The 17,638-nt window shown below is 31.1% G+C and overlaps 2 protein-coding genes across 2 annotated transcripts in view; one reads left to right on the top strand and one right to left on the bottom strand.

Moving 5' to 3' along the window:
• The window catches only part of Polr1F (RNA polymerase I subunit F), a 185,870-nt gene that overhangs the window by 24,226 nt on the left and 144,006 nt on the right, over positions 1-17,638 (top strand). The window lies entirely within an intron of this gene.
• The window catches only part of LOC148310223 (uncharacterized), a 33,550-nt gene that overhangs the window by 10,736 nt on the left and 5,176 nt on the right, over positions 1-17,638 (bottom strand). The window contains exon 4 of the mRNA XM_088258843.1: positions 16,407-16,603. Within this exon, the coding sequence (XP_088114969.1) occupies positions 16,407-16,603 (197 nt within the window). The remainder of the gene's footprint in view (positions 1-16,406; positions 16,604-17,638) is intronic.

The raw sequence follows: 17,638 nt of genomic DNA, 5'->3' as shown, positions 1-17,638 counted from the left end.
ATACATATTATATTTATTTATACCAAAGATAGTTTCACAAGCATGACAGTAACTAGTCAACATCTAATATCGTTATTTTTTAATTCATAGGTAATATTTACACCACTTTGTTATTAAAACATTATTTTAAAAAGTGGTATTTACTCGTATATGCCTTGTTTGTTCTATTCGTTGTTGATCAAGACGATAGATTAAACTATTTGTGGTTTAATTTAACAATGACTTGGTAAATACCACTTTTTCTTCAAATCTATTGGTACACATGTTTTGACCATTTCATATTAAGGACCAAAGTAATAAAAGGTTTTTTCATTAAAAATCGTTTGAATTTTGCTCTTTTTTTTGAGAAATACGTTTACGATAATTAACTATTATTTTAAAGATCGTGTACCATTTCGGTACAAAAAGTTGGTTGAGATTGTTCGTGTCGTGAATATGTATCATTCCTACATACATACTTGGAAAAGTTTAATAGGTACATTACGCTAACCTCGGGACGGAAGCTATCGATATCGATACCTTTGCATTTCTATTGCTTCGTGAGTAAGGTACCGAGTAGGAACTACTGCAAACATTTCAATGACATTCAAACGCGATACTTCACTAGTTAGATGTGTGAGCTTCGGCATATGTGGGCTACAAAGACATCGCCACCTGTCACTCTGAATTACCAGCTACAAATAAGCGTGCAATAAAGCAACCTTTGAAATTGATGACCAAATTAAATCAAGAAACTTTGTAAAAGGGCTTTCAACATTAAAAGAAAATGCTGTCATTATACAAAACATTTTTTTAGAGTTAAAGCTGAAGCAAAGTTATAACTTATAATTAAATAGTATATAGTTAGATATTGTGAATATATAGGGGTCGTGGCGTTGGGTAGACGCTCAACTGCGAAATTGGTGTCGCGGGCTCGATTCCCGCCAGTTGGAAACTGAATTCAAGAAAAAAATATTAAAAAATGGTCTGGGTGTTTGTGATGTATTTTTCACATTTACCTTCCCTATCCTAACTATCTTACTTGCAGTCAAGCCTGTTAATATAGGGGCTTTGCGGGTTATTCCTTTTAAAAAAATCATACAAGATACTTTGATACCATTTTTTTTCAGTAATAAATTTATGTTCACACAAATTTACTTTACGCAATACTTAAATTCATATTTTTAACAAATAAAAAATATCTAACATTCAAAATCTGTCAAAATTGCATTAAAGTACATTTTGTACTGAAATTTTCCATTTTAATGCTGCCTAAAAAAAATACACACTGAATTATTTGATTAAAAATGACCACTTTTACGCCTTTTTTTCTAAACCCCCCCGTCATTAAAATAGGCAGAGAGATACCATAAGTCCGCCCATTGATTACGGGATAATTAATTATTATTTACGTAGTAATTAAAATAAAAAATATTTTTAAAAAATGAGATCGACAGTAATAAGAGCGAATTCTCTTCTCCTCCCCCTTTCTTCCTGCATCTCCCTAACCGAAAACGAGAATTTTAAGAGTACTGAAAAATCTGAAAATAAATTTATCCTCTCAATATAAGTTTTGGATCCTGAAAAGTACTGAAAAACTTTAAATAATTTGAAACAAAATCCTCCCTGCCCCCTTTCAAAAACAAGAACGATAAGTTAATTATTAAATTTTTCATACTGAAACCCTAAAAGAAAAAAATGGCAGTCGATGCATTTCTTCTTTTTCTTTTATTCTTAGATAATATGTCAACCCTATAACATAAATCTGTTTATACAGAAAGTTTTCCTCTATATTGGATTAAAACATTTTGTATCTAGAAATTTATAGTTTAACGATTTTCATACATTTCATGGAGTTCAACAATTTCGAGGATCAAAAAATCGTATTAAAAAAGTATTTTGTGAGTCCATTTTATTCTACGTTTTGCCTGGCACATAACGCGACATCCAATCAAACTTTTAGCATTTCTATCGAGTGAAAAACTTTTGTTTGATCAAATAGTATTAACACGTCAACAACGGTTTATTTATTATCGATTCAAAATGTATTTATATATGGCTCACACATGTGGAAGAATGAGGTTATCATGTATTGTATATACTGTAGTATATAGAATATAAGAGCATTGGTTGGCAACCTTTGCACCATAATTTTAAAGGTCTATAACTTAAATATCGTTTTTTCAAAGAAATTTGTGCGTTTATTTAAGAAAAGCTTGTACAATTATTTTATTCAAAGTACCTATTGTCCATCTTAAGTTACAACATTGTGCAAGCGATTGTGATAGGTGTTTCGATGCATTCGCATCATTTTCGGTGTTTAAAAACCATAAAAATGATGCGGAATGCATCGAAACATTAAATTTTAAGAAATAGTGGGATTTACTAAGTAAAACTTATATTATTTTTTGACATCTCATCAAAGATGAAGAAGAATATGGAAGTCTGGGCATTTACGGGGCTGACGACCGTCGAAGGCTGGTTTGAGTGATCACTTTACACGCGTGTAACATTCACCAATTCTACCCATTATTGACAACCACACGACTCAAATTCTTGAAATTCCATATATATGAACCAATTTTGAAACATTGTTCTTGAATCACTAGAACTTCACTAGTGACATCTATTGGTGAGACGAAAATAAGCTTTTTATTGAGCAGAATATGAAATATAACTCCTATAATTGGAGATAATCCAGATTTGTGAACAAGTATTTGGACACACTCAAAATGTTGTGAGTAAAACTTAAATTAAAAATACATTTTTATAAAACTTGGCAGTGAAATTCTTGAATACCAAAACCAATGCCTCCTGAATTCTGGCGTGTTATAATAATCTGGCCATCTCACGTCGGATCGCGGCAGCCATTTAACAGTTACGCGTGTAATAATCTCATCAGTCGGTTATCAGGGGAGCCATGGCCTAGAGTAGAGTGGGTAGAGGGAGGGAGAGGGTTGCAAGGCTGCCAGCACAGGGTTGCCATTCAACGTCAGGACATGTCCCATCAAGCACTATTCGTTATGAAAGTCCTCAATAATCCAGAAAAAATGGAGCCTTAGCCGACAAAATATACATATCGTAGTCGTACAGGAGAAAGTGACTAACTACCAAACGTAAAATGTTCAGGAGGGCCATTTAACTCACTTTTGCTTGCCAAGAAAATAAACACCAATGCAGTTAGTTATTTTAAACAAATATATATGAATATATTATGCTTCCAAGTTTAAAATCTTTTGAGAATTTTTCAAGGCAATATTAAGCTAGTAAGATATCAAATAGTCAATGATCAATGACGTTTTTGTAAAACAATGCACTTGGTCACTTTCTCCTGTATGACTACGATATTTAGGTCATGAAAGAATGTATTGAAATGTATAATTTTGGCCTCCAGTGTATCTCTTTAATATCCCGGTGGGATCTTAGGATATGGCAATAGTATACCCATACTAACATGGCAACCCAGGGTGATGAGATGTGGAGTAATTGGCCTGTTATCAATAAAAATTATATATTTTAAATTTAAGTTTTACTTGTTAAATACCACTATTTCTTCATATCTAATGTGACACGTGTTTTGATGTATTCTGCATCCACACTACACAAATTTTGGAACTCCTTGAAATATCATTAATCTCAAAACGCAGTACATATGATTCACAACAGGCATCTTTTGAGAAAGTTTTTATTTGGCAAAAACCCTTTTATTTGGATGTATGCAAAATCCGAACTCCGAATTATTTTTACACACTGGGAAACTCCTTAACAGGATTTTCAGTTTCATAAGATAAGTCAAAAACCCTGTTAATACCCTGAATTTAATATTCTCCTTTATCTATGTCGAGTTCTTGGTTTCATTTTCCAAGGGGGTGAAAATAAATATAAGTGATTTTAAACTGCAATATGTATTTAATATTACCCTGGACTGATCCCTGAAGCGCAGGAGTGATCAACTTGCTTTCATATAAGTAACGATCAAGATAACACTGCATTAATACGATGCAGTGGCCTATGCATCATTGGGTGCTGATAAGGGTTAGAATATATCTAATACACGGAAAGGATCCGTTTAATCGTCTTTCACATAAATTTTTTAATGTCTACATTTAACGTAGATTCTGAAAATTGGTCTATAAAAATATTTTAAAAAGGCAATATGGTCTATAAAAAGACCAAATTAATGTTTCAAGAACGCATAAAAGACACCTAAAAGATGGTACAAAAGACATTGTCGCATGTTTCAAGATATTAGAGGTTGAACTGCTATTTTTTTGGCTTGATCATCGTCGAGCAAAGGTTGTATTGCTCACCGCCCTAGAACATTCAACACGAGCGTCAAATTGCGTGTCAATTAAACGGATTCGACTCGGTTGCTCAATCCAATGTCAGAGAGTCGTAACGTCGGAAAATTCTCTAGAAATTATGTTGCGGTCGATCGTAAATTAAACAAATATGTTCTCGCTCTGTTTTGCCGACGCTAAGTGTTGTTCAGTGTTAGCACTACCACGGGAAATATCACAGCTGATATATGATATTAAAACTTTGAATGAGATGCAGGATTTTATTCCCAGCTTGCAAAATAATAAAAAAAAATACATTTTGAGTGTGTCCAAATACTTTTCACAAATCTCCAGTTACATGAGTTATTTTCATATTATTTTTTGACTTGTCATCAGAGATGAATAAGAATATGGAAGTCTGGGCATTTACGGGGCTGACGACCGTCATAAGCTGGTTAAATCATCCAGACTTCCATATTCTTCTTCAGCTTTGATGATATGTCAAAAAATAATATAAAAAAAAACCTTTATTTATTATAGATTATTATTTATTTTATTGTAGATTAATCGAGTTTTATTTTATAACATTTTGAGTGTGTCCTAATACTCGTTCACAAAAGGATTATCTCCAATTACAGGATTTTTTTGGACATATTAACAAAGATGAAGAAGAACCAGCCTTTGACAGTCGCCCAGACTTGGCAAAAAATATGTGTTTTTATTTTGTTAACCGTTTTATGAGAGAATGAACAATTTCATTAGTTGATTCGGCAGTCACATTATGGTAAAATCTATCTATTTTTAATTTAAGTTTTACTTAGTTAATACCACTATTTCTTAAAATCTACTGTGACACGTGTTTCTAGACATTCCGCAACATTTTTATATGTGAAAATTATGCGGAATGAATCAAAATACTTATATTTTAAGTTATAGTGGTATTTATTATGTATAACTTAAATTAAAAAAGAGAATGAATCGTTAACATGAAAATTTCGCGGTCGCGCTGTGTGTGGCTTCTGACTAATTTATTATTTGTTTACGCAATTCAGAAAATCTTTGAATGTATTCATTTGAAAGTACGACACGGCGAATAATTTTAATCACGTTATAATTTCGACACCAAGAATAAACAATTTTAGTGAATCGCATTATTTTACAAAGTAAAAGAAATAATTCGTTAACGAAACTAGTTAGTTTACATGTTTCAATATGTAGATACTGTAATAAATTCATAGTGAAATTGATTTCACCAAAAATATTTATACGTACCGTGATTTTGAGACTATACGATCTCGAAAACGAAGTTATGAAACAAGTAGAAGAAACAGATTGATTTTTCATAATAATTTGAGTGTGTCCAAACCTTTGTTAAAAAATTCTGGGTTCTATTAAGAAGCTATCAAGATTTTAATATTATTTTAATCTAGTCAAAATATTCCCTTTTTTGTGTATCCAATTCATTGTTTACAAATCTGGAGTTGTCCATTTAGGAGTTCTTTATATTGACATCTCAACATAGATGAGTAATAATATGGAAGTCTGGATATTTACAGGGCTTACGAGCTGTCATAGGCTGGTTTAAGTGATAATTTTATACACGTGTAACATTTACCTTTCTACGAGTGACTTCATCCTACTTTTAAATTTATATTTCAAAAATAAAAAACTAAAAATACGCTAAATATGAAGAAATTCCTTTCAAATCATCGTCAAAATCGTTTTAAAATTTGAACCCTTAGATTTATAATTTTTTAATGTGATGAAATACAGAAAACTCGCCAAATCGAATTATGTAATCTATTGCAACTATCGTAAAAATAAAATCGTATTTTTTCGATATTTTTTTGTTGTTTTTTAACTAACAACACTTATTAATCGGCCCATGTACATTAAAGGGATATTCGCTAACACAGTATTCATTTCACCGGAGACCACCGGAGAAGTCAAATGTCTGTTCACGCCCGATTTTTTTTGGTGGAAGTACTCGTATATAAGATTTTTTTACAGTTTTTTAAAAAATAAATACAGTTATTTAAACTCCTTTCCTTTCAATAAGTATATTCTTTTCAAAACCATATAATTATTTCGGAGAAAAACTTATTTTTTCAATACAAAAACGGTGTTTTAAGAAAAAAATCAATTACCTAAAATTTTACCTGAATTTAGAGAAAATTTATTTGCGACTTAACGAATACTGGGCCTTAATAATCGATTTCCATTTTATAATAATCATAATTAAAAAATATGGTTAGATGAAATAAATCATACATTAAATGGGTAGGATCACAAAAGAGCATAATAATTTATTTGCTTGTTCTCTTTACAATTTATTTAGTTCCATGTAATAAAAACAATTATATTTACATATTATTGATACAATAAAAAATTAATGCACGATAATTTTGTATACTTATTTACTTCTTACGAGCAATATCTGCTATTAAATATACATAATAAAACCATCTTTTTGTATTCTCTTTTCACTTTTACGTTTAAAATACATTATCGTTATATTAATTTTTACACGAGTCGGTAGCTCTCCACACAGTATTTAATTGTAACTTAATTCGGATTTAAATATTTTTCAATATGACTTTTATTCTCTTATTTTACCGTTAATAATTTTTATTTATTGTGAATCTAATATATTCATTAAAATGAATATATTAGAGCAATTACAAAATTAATAAGTATATAAACAATCCTAATTTTAAAATCATTAATGAACAAACCAACCTTATATCTTCATCACTGCTAAACATATTTAAATAGACTATTATTATACATCATCTCTCTCTATGTAAACGCTTGCACGATGCGTTATTGATAAACTTAAAATTATATCTACATATTTAAATTCTTTCTTAAAATTAAAATAAAAATTGCCATGTCAATAAATTCTTCCATTCCCAGAAAATAAATATAAGGGTACATACCTACATCCCCCATTACCTAATGAACAAACCAACCTTATGTCTTCACTACTGCTAAACATATATGAAGACTATTATTATACATCATCTCTCTCTATGTAAATGCTTGCATGATGCGTTATTGATAAACTAATAATTACATCTACATATATAAGTTCTTAAAAATAATATTACCAACAATTGTATTAAGCTTTAAAATATTAATTCTCTAAAATATTGCCATGTCAATAAATTCTTCCTTTCACAGAAAATAAATATAAGGGTACATACCTACATCCCCCATTAGCTACTGTTGTCTCCCATAAATTATTGCTGCACGTGTTAAAACTGTCACTTAGAATTGTATAGCTACATAAGGACCGTAGTCCATTTGATCTTCACGTTCGTTTGATAATGCCCTAACAAGGCGAAACAATTGTCACTGTATAATTTTTTATGTGTTTTTGTTAATAAAATACAACTTAGTATACTCAAAAAATCTGTGTTTGATTTAAAATTAATACATATAGTTAATAATTTTAGTTGTCCGCCTAGGTAGTTTAATGGTCAGCAAGCTTACCTACCGTACTGGCGGTCCCGGGTTCGATTCCTAGGGTAATATTATTTGATAAATGAATATAAAAAAATATTTTTCACTCTAATATTTATTCAATATTATCCTGAAGCGGAGGGTTAATCACCTTTCCTTCATGTGTTAACGATGAAGATAACACTGCGTTTATATGATGCAGGGCTCCATCATCATCGGGTGCGGATGAGGGTTTGAAGAAGAAGAGAAGAATTTAGCAACATTAAAAATTAAATTAAATATACCTTATACCCTATACCTATACCTACCCGTTTCTTGTTTTTACATTTTGCCCTGTGTTAGTTTAATTTTTTATCTTTTTTTTACTTTCTTATTTGTGTTTCGGTCTTGTTAACCTTTTTCAAAAAGTGAGTAATGAAAATTACTAATCGTAAATATCAATCAGAACCTAAAATCTGGCGGTGTCAAAAGTCTGCGTAATCGGAGGGCATCTATGACTAGATGTATGGATGTGAAGGAGGCGAGGAGTGTATGTCAGGACAGAAGAGTGTGGCGTTCCATCCTCTCTGCCTACCCCTGCGGGGAAACGGCGTGATGGTAGTAGTAGTAGTAGAAGTAAATATTATGTGAATGTGAATGTGACTTATATACATACATATTGTATACATAATATGTTTTAAAAATAATTCAATAAATAAAAATTAAATCTCTCCACATCATAATAATCAAGGCAAATAATAAATGCAATTCCCATCTAAAAAACGTAGGAATTCCAGAGTTTACATTGTTGCAAAATTTTAATTCATGCATGAATTATGAAAGTCAATAACCTCAATTAATTTCACCATTATCGTTTCGACGGTGAAGTCAATATATGGGAGAACGTTGATTAAAAGGAGTTTTTTTTTACCGCAAAGTAGTCATAATCTTGATGTACTCATTGAAGCGAATAAATATTTCGTTCACTCCTTTCAAGAACGTCATAAATAAAAAAACTTGATTTTCCAGGAGAACGTTTTTAAAGTTTAAAAATATAACACAATATATTAAAAATAAATATCAAGCCACTTATTGAACTTTTTACTGTGCAACATGTATTTTTAGATAAAATCTGAAGGTTTTTTCTCCATTTGAAAAATATTTAGTATATTTAAAAAAATAATTAAACAAAACCTTTTCTTCAAAATGCAAAAACAACACATTCTGCCCTGTGGTGGGTAAATATTAAGTTAAAAATATGCCGCTTTTGCTGGGATATAGTACATTTTTGGGCATTCCGAAAATATGCACAACTGAAAATTGACGATTTTTGATTTATGACGTTCTTGAAAGGAGTGAGCGATTTGTTCGACGGGAGGAATATCTAATTCAACATACTCAACCTATAAAGGATTGTATTAGACTCGGTTTATGTTTATAACAGCCGATATAATTAATATTTTCATTCACAACATTTCGTCCGCCTCATTATCATTCATCGTCAGACTATCATTCTGGAGGTCCCGGGTTCGATTCCCAAGGGGGGGGCCAAATAAAATATAAGTGATTTTTTCACTCTAATATGAAGCGGATGGCTGATCACCTTTCCTTTTTGTGTTAACGATCAAGATAACACTGCGTTTATATGCAGTGCCCTATGCACCATTGGGGTGCGGATAAGGGTTTGATGATGACATTTTAAGTGTGTCCAAATACTTGTTCACAAAATCTGGATTATCTCCAATTACAGGAGTTATTTTCTTTTTTTTGACATCTCATTAAAGATGAAGATGAATATGGAAGTCTGGGCATTTACGGGGCTGACGACCGTCATTGGCTGGTTTAAGTGATCACTTTACACACGTGTAACATTCACCAATTCTACCCATTATTGACAACCACACTACTCAAATTCTTGGAAGTTCTATACATTTGAACCAATTTTGAAACATTGTTCTTGAATCACTGGAACTTCACTAGAGACATCTATTGGTGAGATGAAAAGATGTTTTTTATTGAGCAGAAACACTTTTATTAGTATGTGAGGTCCGAATCCTGGATTATAATTATTATATCCCGGGCTCGATTCCCAGGGGGGGGGTTGAATAAATATGTGATTTTTCACACTAATATTACATACATTTATTCAATATTACCCTGGGCTTGTACCTGAAACGGAAGGCCGATCACCTTTCCTTCATGTGTTAATGATCAAGATAACATTGCGTTTATATGATGCAGTGCCCTATGCCCTGGATGCGGATAAAGGTTTGAAAAATCTGTTTTGGTTGGAGTAGCAATAAGCAGACAATGTTTTAAATACCTAAATTAAATGGAAAAATCTATTATATTATTACTATCTTTGGTGGTTTGAGTATTAATAATACTAAATTAATTGAATAAGAATTAATTGAATAAGAATGTTTGCAAAGACAGAGTGGTGTGGCGTTCGATATTCTCTGCCTACCCTCGCGGAGAACCGGCATGATGGTTAGTTAGTTAAATTAATTGAACTTGTAATTATGAATCTTATTCTCAAAATTTTATCAATTCATTTTGATTGAATCCATTTTGATGACGTCAGTTTAATTTCATTGTCTTTTTTGTAATGATGAATTTGATTTTATTATACATGACAGTACAATAAGAGTTTCTTCTTTCCCACACGTCTAACGTGGAAATAATAAAACGACGGAAAAACGTGACAATATATTCGGTATAAGCTGACACACCAGTGATGAAAGTGGACTTTCTAAGTGATTTTGCTTATAATTAACTCTTTGAAACATAAAAAGTTGCTACCCAGAAAAATACACCAACGGAAACAGATAGAAAAACAAATAAAAACATTAGTCTGTTTAATATTATACGTAATAACTGCGACTGTGAAACTGAATGAATGCAAGGAATTATTTTCGTGACATCGTATAAATACGTATCTTTTTCCCCATCTTTAACCAGATTTTCATAATACTTTTTCCTATTCTGAACAAAAAGTGTATCCATCTTACTTGCGAAAAACTGTTTTTAGCAAGAGCGAGATTCATAAGTTCCTAAACGAAATTGTTAAAATATTACGTATTTGTTTTGCGGTAAGTATTTTGTTTATAATGTTATTTTGGAAATTTTGTGACAAATAAATACTGTTATTTTAAAATTGTCCCCATATAAGTGAAGACTGGACTAAAAGGGACACATTTGGGACGTTTTTCATATTGTATTTCATACTTATAATATTAATCTTTTTGAAAATATAATTGACTGAATAGAAATGGTTAAAAACAAAGTCTTTGTTTTATTTTTATAAAGTAATATGTGTATTTTGTTCACCTACGTAGTGTGGTAGTAAGCGCTTTAGTCTACCATGTTGGAGGTCCCGGGCTCAATTCCCAGAAGGATTAAAATAAAAGTAAATAATTTACACTCTTATATTTATTAAATGTCAGCCTGGACTGGTATAAAAAGCGAAGAACTGGTCATCTTGGCTTCGTGCAATTACGAATCAGCTCTCATTTTAAACTCATCAAAGCATAGACCGTTCAATTCACTCCTAGCAATAATATACTAACCGACTAACTAACCATCGTGCTGCTTTCGGCAGCGGTAGACAGAGAGAATAGAACGCCACGTCAATCTGTTTTTACAAACATTCTTCACCTCTTACACATTCATGCATCTCCTCATACGTTCCCGCCGATTATTGCGACTCCTGATCTGACCACTTTCAAGTATCTGAAAAACTTGATGATGCCAAATTTCCTCGGTTTTCCTGCTTCTATTACCAACCACGCTCGCCCCATAAATCTCTTATTAAATTGTAACAAGAAGAAAAATAAAAATAAAAATGTTATTTTTACAATTTTATTAAAACAAAAAATTCATATATTTTAATGATCGATGTACATAAAAGAATATGCCACAAAGATTTAAACGACAAAGTTATGGAAAAAATACATTAATTTATACCTTTTTCAGCTTCAAACCGCAATTTCCCATTCGTGGCTAGTTTAAACAAAGCAATTCAGAAACTACTGCACTAAAAATAAATATTACAACAATATACACTGCACTTTCAATTGTTTGAATCAAACCAAAACTATAGAACGTCATAACACTTTATCTTCAATATGAATTGAATAAAAGTTGAGAATTATTATAGTTGAAAATTAGTGTATTATTATTGAAAACTACCGATTTGAAATGAAATTGTTATTTACATTAGTGGCTAGTAAGAATAAATACCAACCCACTCAGTAATTGGAAAAGTTCTAATCGATATACGAGTATATGTAAGGATGTGTCACAATGTTTTAAACAAAAAAATAAGAATAATTTTTTTTTTATAATACCTTACTTAATTATTTTTTTTACAAAAATGTTAATAATATAAGTATATAACTCGGTGAGTGGTTTACACTAATATTATTAAAAAATTTGTAAAAAAATAAATAAGTAAAAATGACTAACCACAAAGCAAATGCTTTAAACATTAATAATATTGAAATGTTAAAATACCTTTTTCAGCTTGAAACCACAATTTTCCACTCGTGGCTAGTTTAAACAAAACAATTTCGAAACTACTGCACTAAAATATATTATATTACAACACTACATTATTTAAAAATAAAAATTTATATTACAATTATTCACTGCTCTTTAATTGTTTGATTTAAACAAAAAATATAGAATGTAATAAATGTTAAACTTATGAATGGAATAAAAGCTGGGTAGTTATATTGGACGAAAATTAGTGTGGTATCTTGCAAAACTACTGTTTTTAAATATTTTTTTTTTACACTAGCGTCGTATAACTACTGCTTTTAAAACAAATTGTTATTTACACTAGTGGCTAGTAAAAAGCACTACCGACCGCTTCACCACTCAGAACAGTTCTGCGAAGATACGAGTACATTCCGTTTCGTTATAGGAGGGAGTTGTAACCGGAGAATGTGACTCGACTTGTGGAAATTGCTTTCTGTCCAATTTTCACGATTATTTCATTAAAAAATGATCGATTAATGGCCAAACAAAATAGCAGTATTTCACAAATCAATTATTTTCATTGCCATTATCCACTTACTTGCAAAATGTATGCTTAAGTTGTTCTAATATTCCCCAATCAAATTTAGATTAATTATATGAATGGTGTAATCAAATTCATATCTTTTTAAATGTAAAAAGTACCTCTTTTCACTCCCATGTGTTTTGCATGACAGTACAGTGCAATAAAATATAAATCATACCTGTATATTTCCGCATCTTTTTCCAAATATAATAAGTATAATATATATACATATAAATCTTTAAAAAAATATATTAAAAAAACTATTATATCTTTTATTATATAACATTAAACCACGAGTGTAAGTCCCTTTCCAAGCACAAGAGCACAGACTCTTTTATGGAGAGGCACAGCGAATCGAAATATAAAAGTTCTACATATGTATAAATGATTCAAATGTTATTATGTTATAAATAAAAATGTAAATATATTAAATGAATAAAAAAAAAAAAAAAATAATAATCTTTACAACATTTTGAGTGTGTCCAAAAGCTTGTTCACAAATCTGGATTTTCTCCAATCAGGAGTTATTTAATGCCCGTAAATGCCCAGACTGTCATATTCTTCTTCATCTATGTTGAGATGTCAAATAATAATTTTAAAATAACTCCTAATTGGAGGTAATCCAGATTTGTCTTTTAGTATTTGGACACACTAAAAATGTTGTAAATAAATTAACTGGTCAAATTATAAGATAAAAATATACATGAAAATATATATTTTCTAGTGTTTCTCGAGTATGTGAATATAATCCAGGATTCAGATCTCACATGCAAATGAAAGAGTTTCTGCTTAATAAAAAGCTTCCCTCATCTCACCATAGATGTCTCTAGTGAATTCAAGCACTGTGTTTCGAATTTGAACACTATATTTAAAGTTCCAAGAATTTGAGTAGTGTGGGTAGAATTGGTGAATGTTACACGTGTGTGTTACAAATGTTACACAAGTGATCACTTTAACCAGTCTATGGCGGTCTTAAGTCCCGTAAATGCTTAGACTTCTATATTCTTCTCCATATAAGTTGAGATGTCAAAAAATAATTAGGGATAAACGTTTTATAACGTGGTAATATTCTTCTTAAAATAGTGGGTGTATAATAATAAAATAAACAATGTGTTGCTTTGTAATTAAAGAAACGACACTATCAAGTGTGCTTCCGAATATATAGTTAACACATCATATGAAATTAATGATATTAACGCCAAACGCAATCAAACACGTCCAAATGCAGATGTAACAGTTAGTCAGGAGAGTGACGATATTTCTCTTTTAACTGTCTAAACGTAAGAGTTAACTTAAGTTAACTTATTATGCTAAAAGAATAGCTTCCTAGCTGTTCTAAAACTGGCAGTAACTAACGATTTTTAAATGTTTTTTTTTAAACCATCTTTAACTAAATAAAATATTTCTCTTTTAACCATCTTTAACTAAATAACAGTAAGTTAATTATGCTGTAAGCATGGCTCCCTAGCTGTTCTAAATCTGGCAATGACCAATGTTCTCAAATAATTCTAACTGAACTAAAAGAACAAAATATAATTTGGTTAGTAAGTTTTTTTTCCTTTTTTCGAACATAAAGTCTTTACTTATTTATTTCGTTCATTCTTCAGTTATTTTGATTTTACTACTTATATTTACTATTTGACTACTAAGGTAAGGTTTAACTAATCACAAATCCTGTTTACATTATTAAAAATCTATTAATACAGTCAATATTGATAAAAAGAATAAATAATATTAAAAAAAAATCTTTCTTTTTCCCCTGTGCCCTAAATAAATTACTATATGACATTCATCTTGTAGTCGGATTTTATGACCCTTAAGTATGGGACTTTCATAAAACAGTTAACTGTTTTTACGTTACTACAGAACTTTGTATGATTGCAATACTTATGTACAATTCCTCTTATTCAATTTTATTGGTACGAAAGTATTATAAAAGTTCTGTCAGGCACTTTACAGATATCGCTCACTCCTTTCAAGAAAGTCATAAATCAAAATACTTGATTTTTCAGCAGAACGTTTTTAAAGTTTAAGAATATAATACAATGTATTAAAAATAAGTATCAAGCCACTTATTGAACTTTTTACTGCGCAGCAGATCTTTTTAGGTAAAACCTGAAGGTTTTTTCTCCATTTGAAAAATATTTAGTATATTTAAAAAAATAATTAAACAATAAATTTTTTTCAAAATGCAAAAACAACATTTTTTGCCCTGTAGCGGGTAAATATTAAGTTAAAAATATGTCTCTTTTGCTGGGATATAGTACATTTTCTGGGCATTCCGAAAACATGCACAACTGAAAATTGACGATCTTTTATTTATGACGTTATTGAAAGGAGTGCGCGATATATAAACAAATAAACAGATGTACGTAAATTCAATTTCAGAATTAAAGAACATCGAAGGTGAATTTGCTAATCACCTTTTATATATATTATGAAGACCATAATTTTAATAAATCAACGGGTATAGAAATTTTACATGTATATAAAACTGATCTTTGTTAAGATAATCTAGAAAAATTAGAAAAATGTAAAGCAATCAATAAAGACATAATAAACAACTAACTAAATTTAACTTAGAGTCCATTTTTTTTAAATATTCCCATTGTGATTCATTTGTGTTCTTTCTCTCTTTTAAATTTTTATTTTTCTACAAATGTCAAACCGTAATAATTTTATTTTAATGACCTGATGATGGAATGATTATTCCGAAACCGGTAGCACGAATAAGAACGCTTGTGCACTACACGGAATTTTACCGTTCGGCAGTCCGGTTTTTACAAATAAAAGCAACTACGACAGTTTGGCGTGATCGAATTTGCGAGCACCGTGATCACGCACCGATCAAAAGCAACGATCCGAAGAAAGATGGACAAAAGCACAAGCCAATCCAAGGCAATCATCCGTTTTATATGCTAACTGAAGTGCCGGACGGTAAAATTCCGTGAAGTGCACAAACGCCCTTCTGGGACACGAAACAAATTGTACAGGAAAGCCAAAAAAAGTGTTAGAGTGAGCTTAATGAAAGTTCCACCTCCGTAGTGTAATGGTCAGCATGCTCGACTACTATACTGGAGGTCCCGGGTTCGATTCCCAGGGGGGGTCAAATAAATATAAGAGATTTTTTTTCACTCTAATATTTATTCAATACTACTCTGGACTGTACCTGAAGCGGAGGGCTGATCACCTTTTCTTCATGTGTTAATGATCAAGATAACACTGCGTTTATATGACGCAGTGCCCTATGCACCATTGGGTGCGGATGAGGGTTGGAAAAAAATGAAAGTTACCTCAAAAGATGCCGTATATCCTCAGATTTAATATTTTATACAAACATATTCTTCAATCTTTATGATTGCACGTTAGGCAGCGATTACTGCAGTTTTATTTGTTTTTGTTAGGTTGAAATAGGGTATTTTTTATAGTTTTATTACATTAACAATTTTAAAACGTAATCATCGTTTTAAATCGCTGAAATTCCATGTAATTCCGTGTAGTGCACAAACGCCCTAAGTGTTTATAAAAGTGGTATTACACAAAGTGAACGATGAATGATTAGCAGAGTGTAAATTTATTGACAGTTTTGGCACTCTGTATCTTCAGACACTAAGCAATATTGAGGAAATTTCGCTTACCTTACAGAAGCTTCGCAGTTTCCGTCGCCAGATGGCTCCATGATCGCTTCACAGAGGCGCGGTGCGAGTCCCGGCTGCTTTTCCGTCCCCTGCATGGTGTAAGTTTTCCCAGAGGCGCTCTGTCCGTACGCCAACACGCACGCGTCCTGACCTCTAGCGAGCGACGACACAACAATGGACCCGAGATCGTCGAATATCTGAATATCGTACAATCAATCAAGTTACAAACAAATCTCGAATATTTGTGATTTCTTTCCACACACACAGCATCAGATTTATATAATTATTTTATTTCTTTAGTTAGATTATATTACATTCAATAAAAAACTATTATTTATATTATTTCTTGACATCTCATCAGAGATGAGGAAGAATATGGAAGTCTGGGCATTTACGGGGCTGACGACCGTCATAGGCTGGTTTAAGTGATCACTTTACACACGTGTAACGTTCATTAATTCTACCCATTATTGACAACCACACTACTCAAATTCTTGGAAGTTCTATATGTATGAACCAATTTCGAAACGTTGTTCTTGAATCACTAGAACTTCACAAGATACATCTATTGGTGAGATGAAAAGAAGCTTTTCAATAAGCAGAAACTCTTTTATTAGTATGTGAGGTCCGAATCCTGGATTATAATCACATACATGAGAAACGCCAGAAAATATCATTTTCATTTTTATTATTTTAGCTTATAATCTGACCAGTTTATTAATTTACATTTCTTCCATATTCTTCTTCAACTTTAATGATATCGCTCACTCCTTTCAAGAACGTCATAAGTCAAAAAACTTGATTTTTCAAGAGAGCGTTTTTAAAGTTTAAAAATATAATACAATGTATTAAAAATAAATATCAAGCCACTTATTGAACTTTTTACTGTGCAACAGATCTTTTCAGGTAAAACCTGAAGGTTTTTTCTCCATTTGAAAAATATTTAGTATGTTTAAAAAAATAATTAAACAATACCTTTTCTTCAAAATGCAAAAACAACACTTTCTGCCCTGTAGCGGGTAAATATTAAGTTAAAAATATGCCACTTTTGCTGGGATATAGTACATTTTCTGGGCATTCCAAAAACATCCACAGCTGAAAATTGACGAATTTTGATTTATGACTTTCTTGAAAGGAGTGAGCGATATGTCAAAAATAGTATGTAAAATAACTCCTGTAATTGGAGATAATCCAGATTTGTGAACCAGTATTTGGACACAATTTTTTGCCCT

Source organism: Brachycentrus maculatus, unplaced genomic scaffold (assembly GCF_059751285.1).
Source record: "Brachycentrus maculatus isolate JH-2025_06_01 unplaced genomic scaffold, ASM5975128v1 h1tg000104l, whole genome shotgun sequence".
Classification (NCBI taxonomy): Eukaryota; Metazoa; Arthropoda; class Insecta; order Trichoptera; family Brachycentridae; genus Brachycentrus; species Brachycentrus maculatus.
Note: the sequence above shows the minus strand (reverse complement) of the source record. Positions and strands in the feature narration are given on the sequence as shown.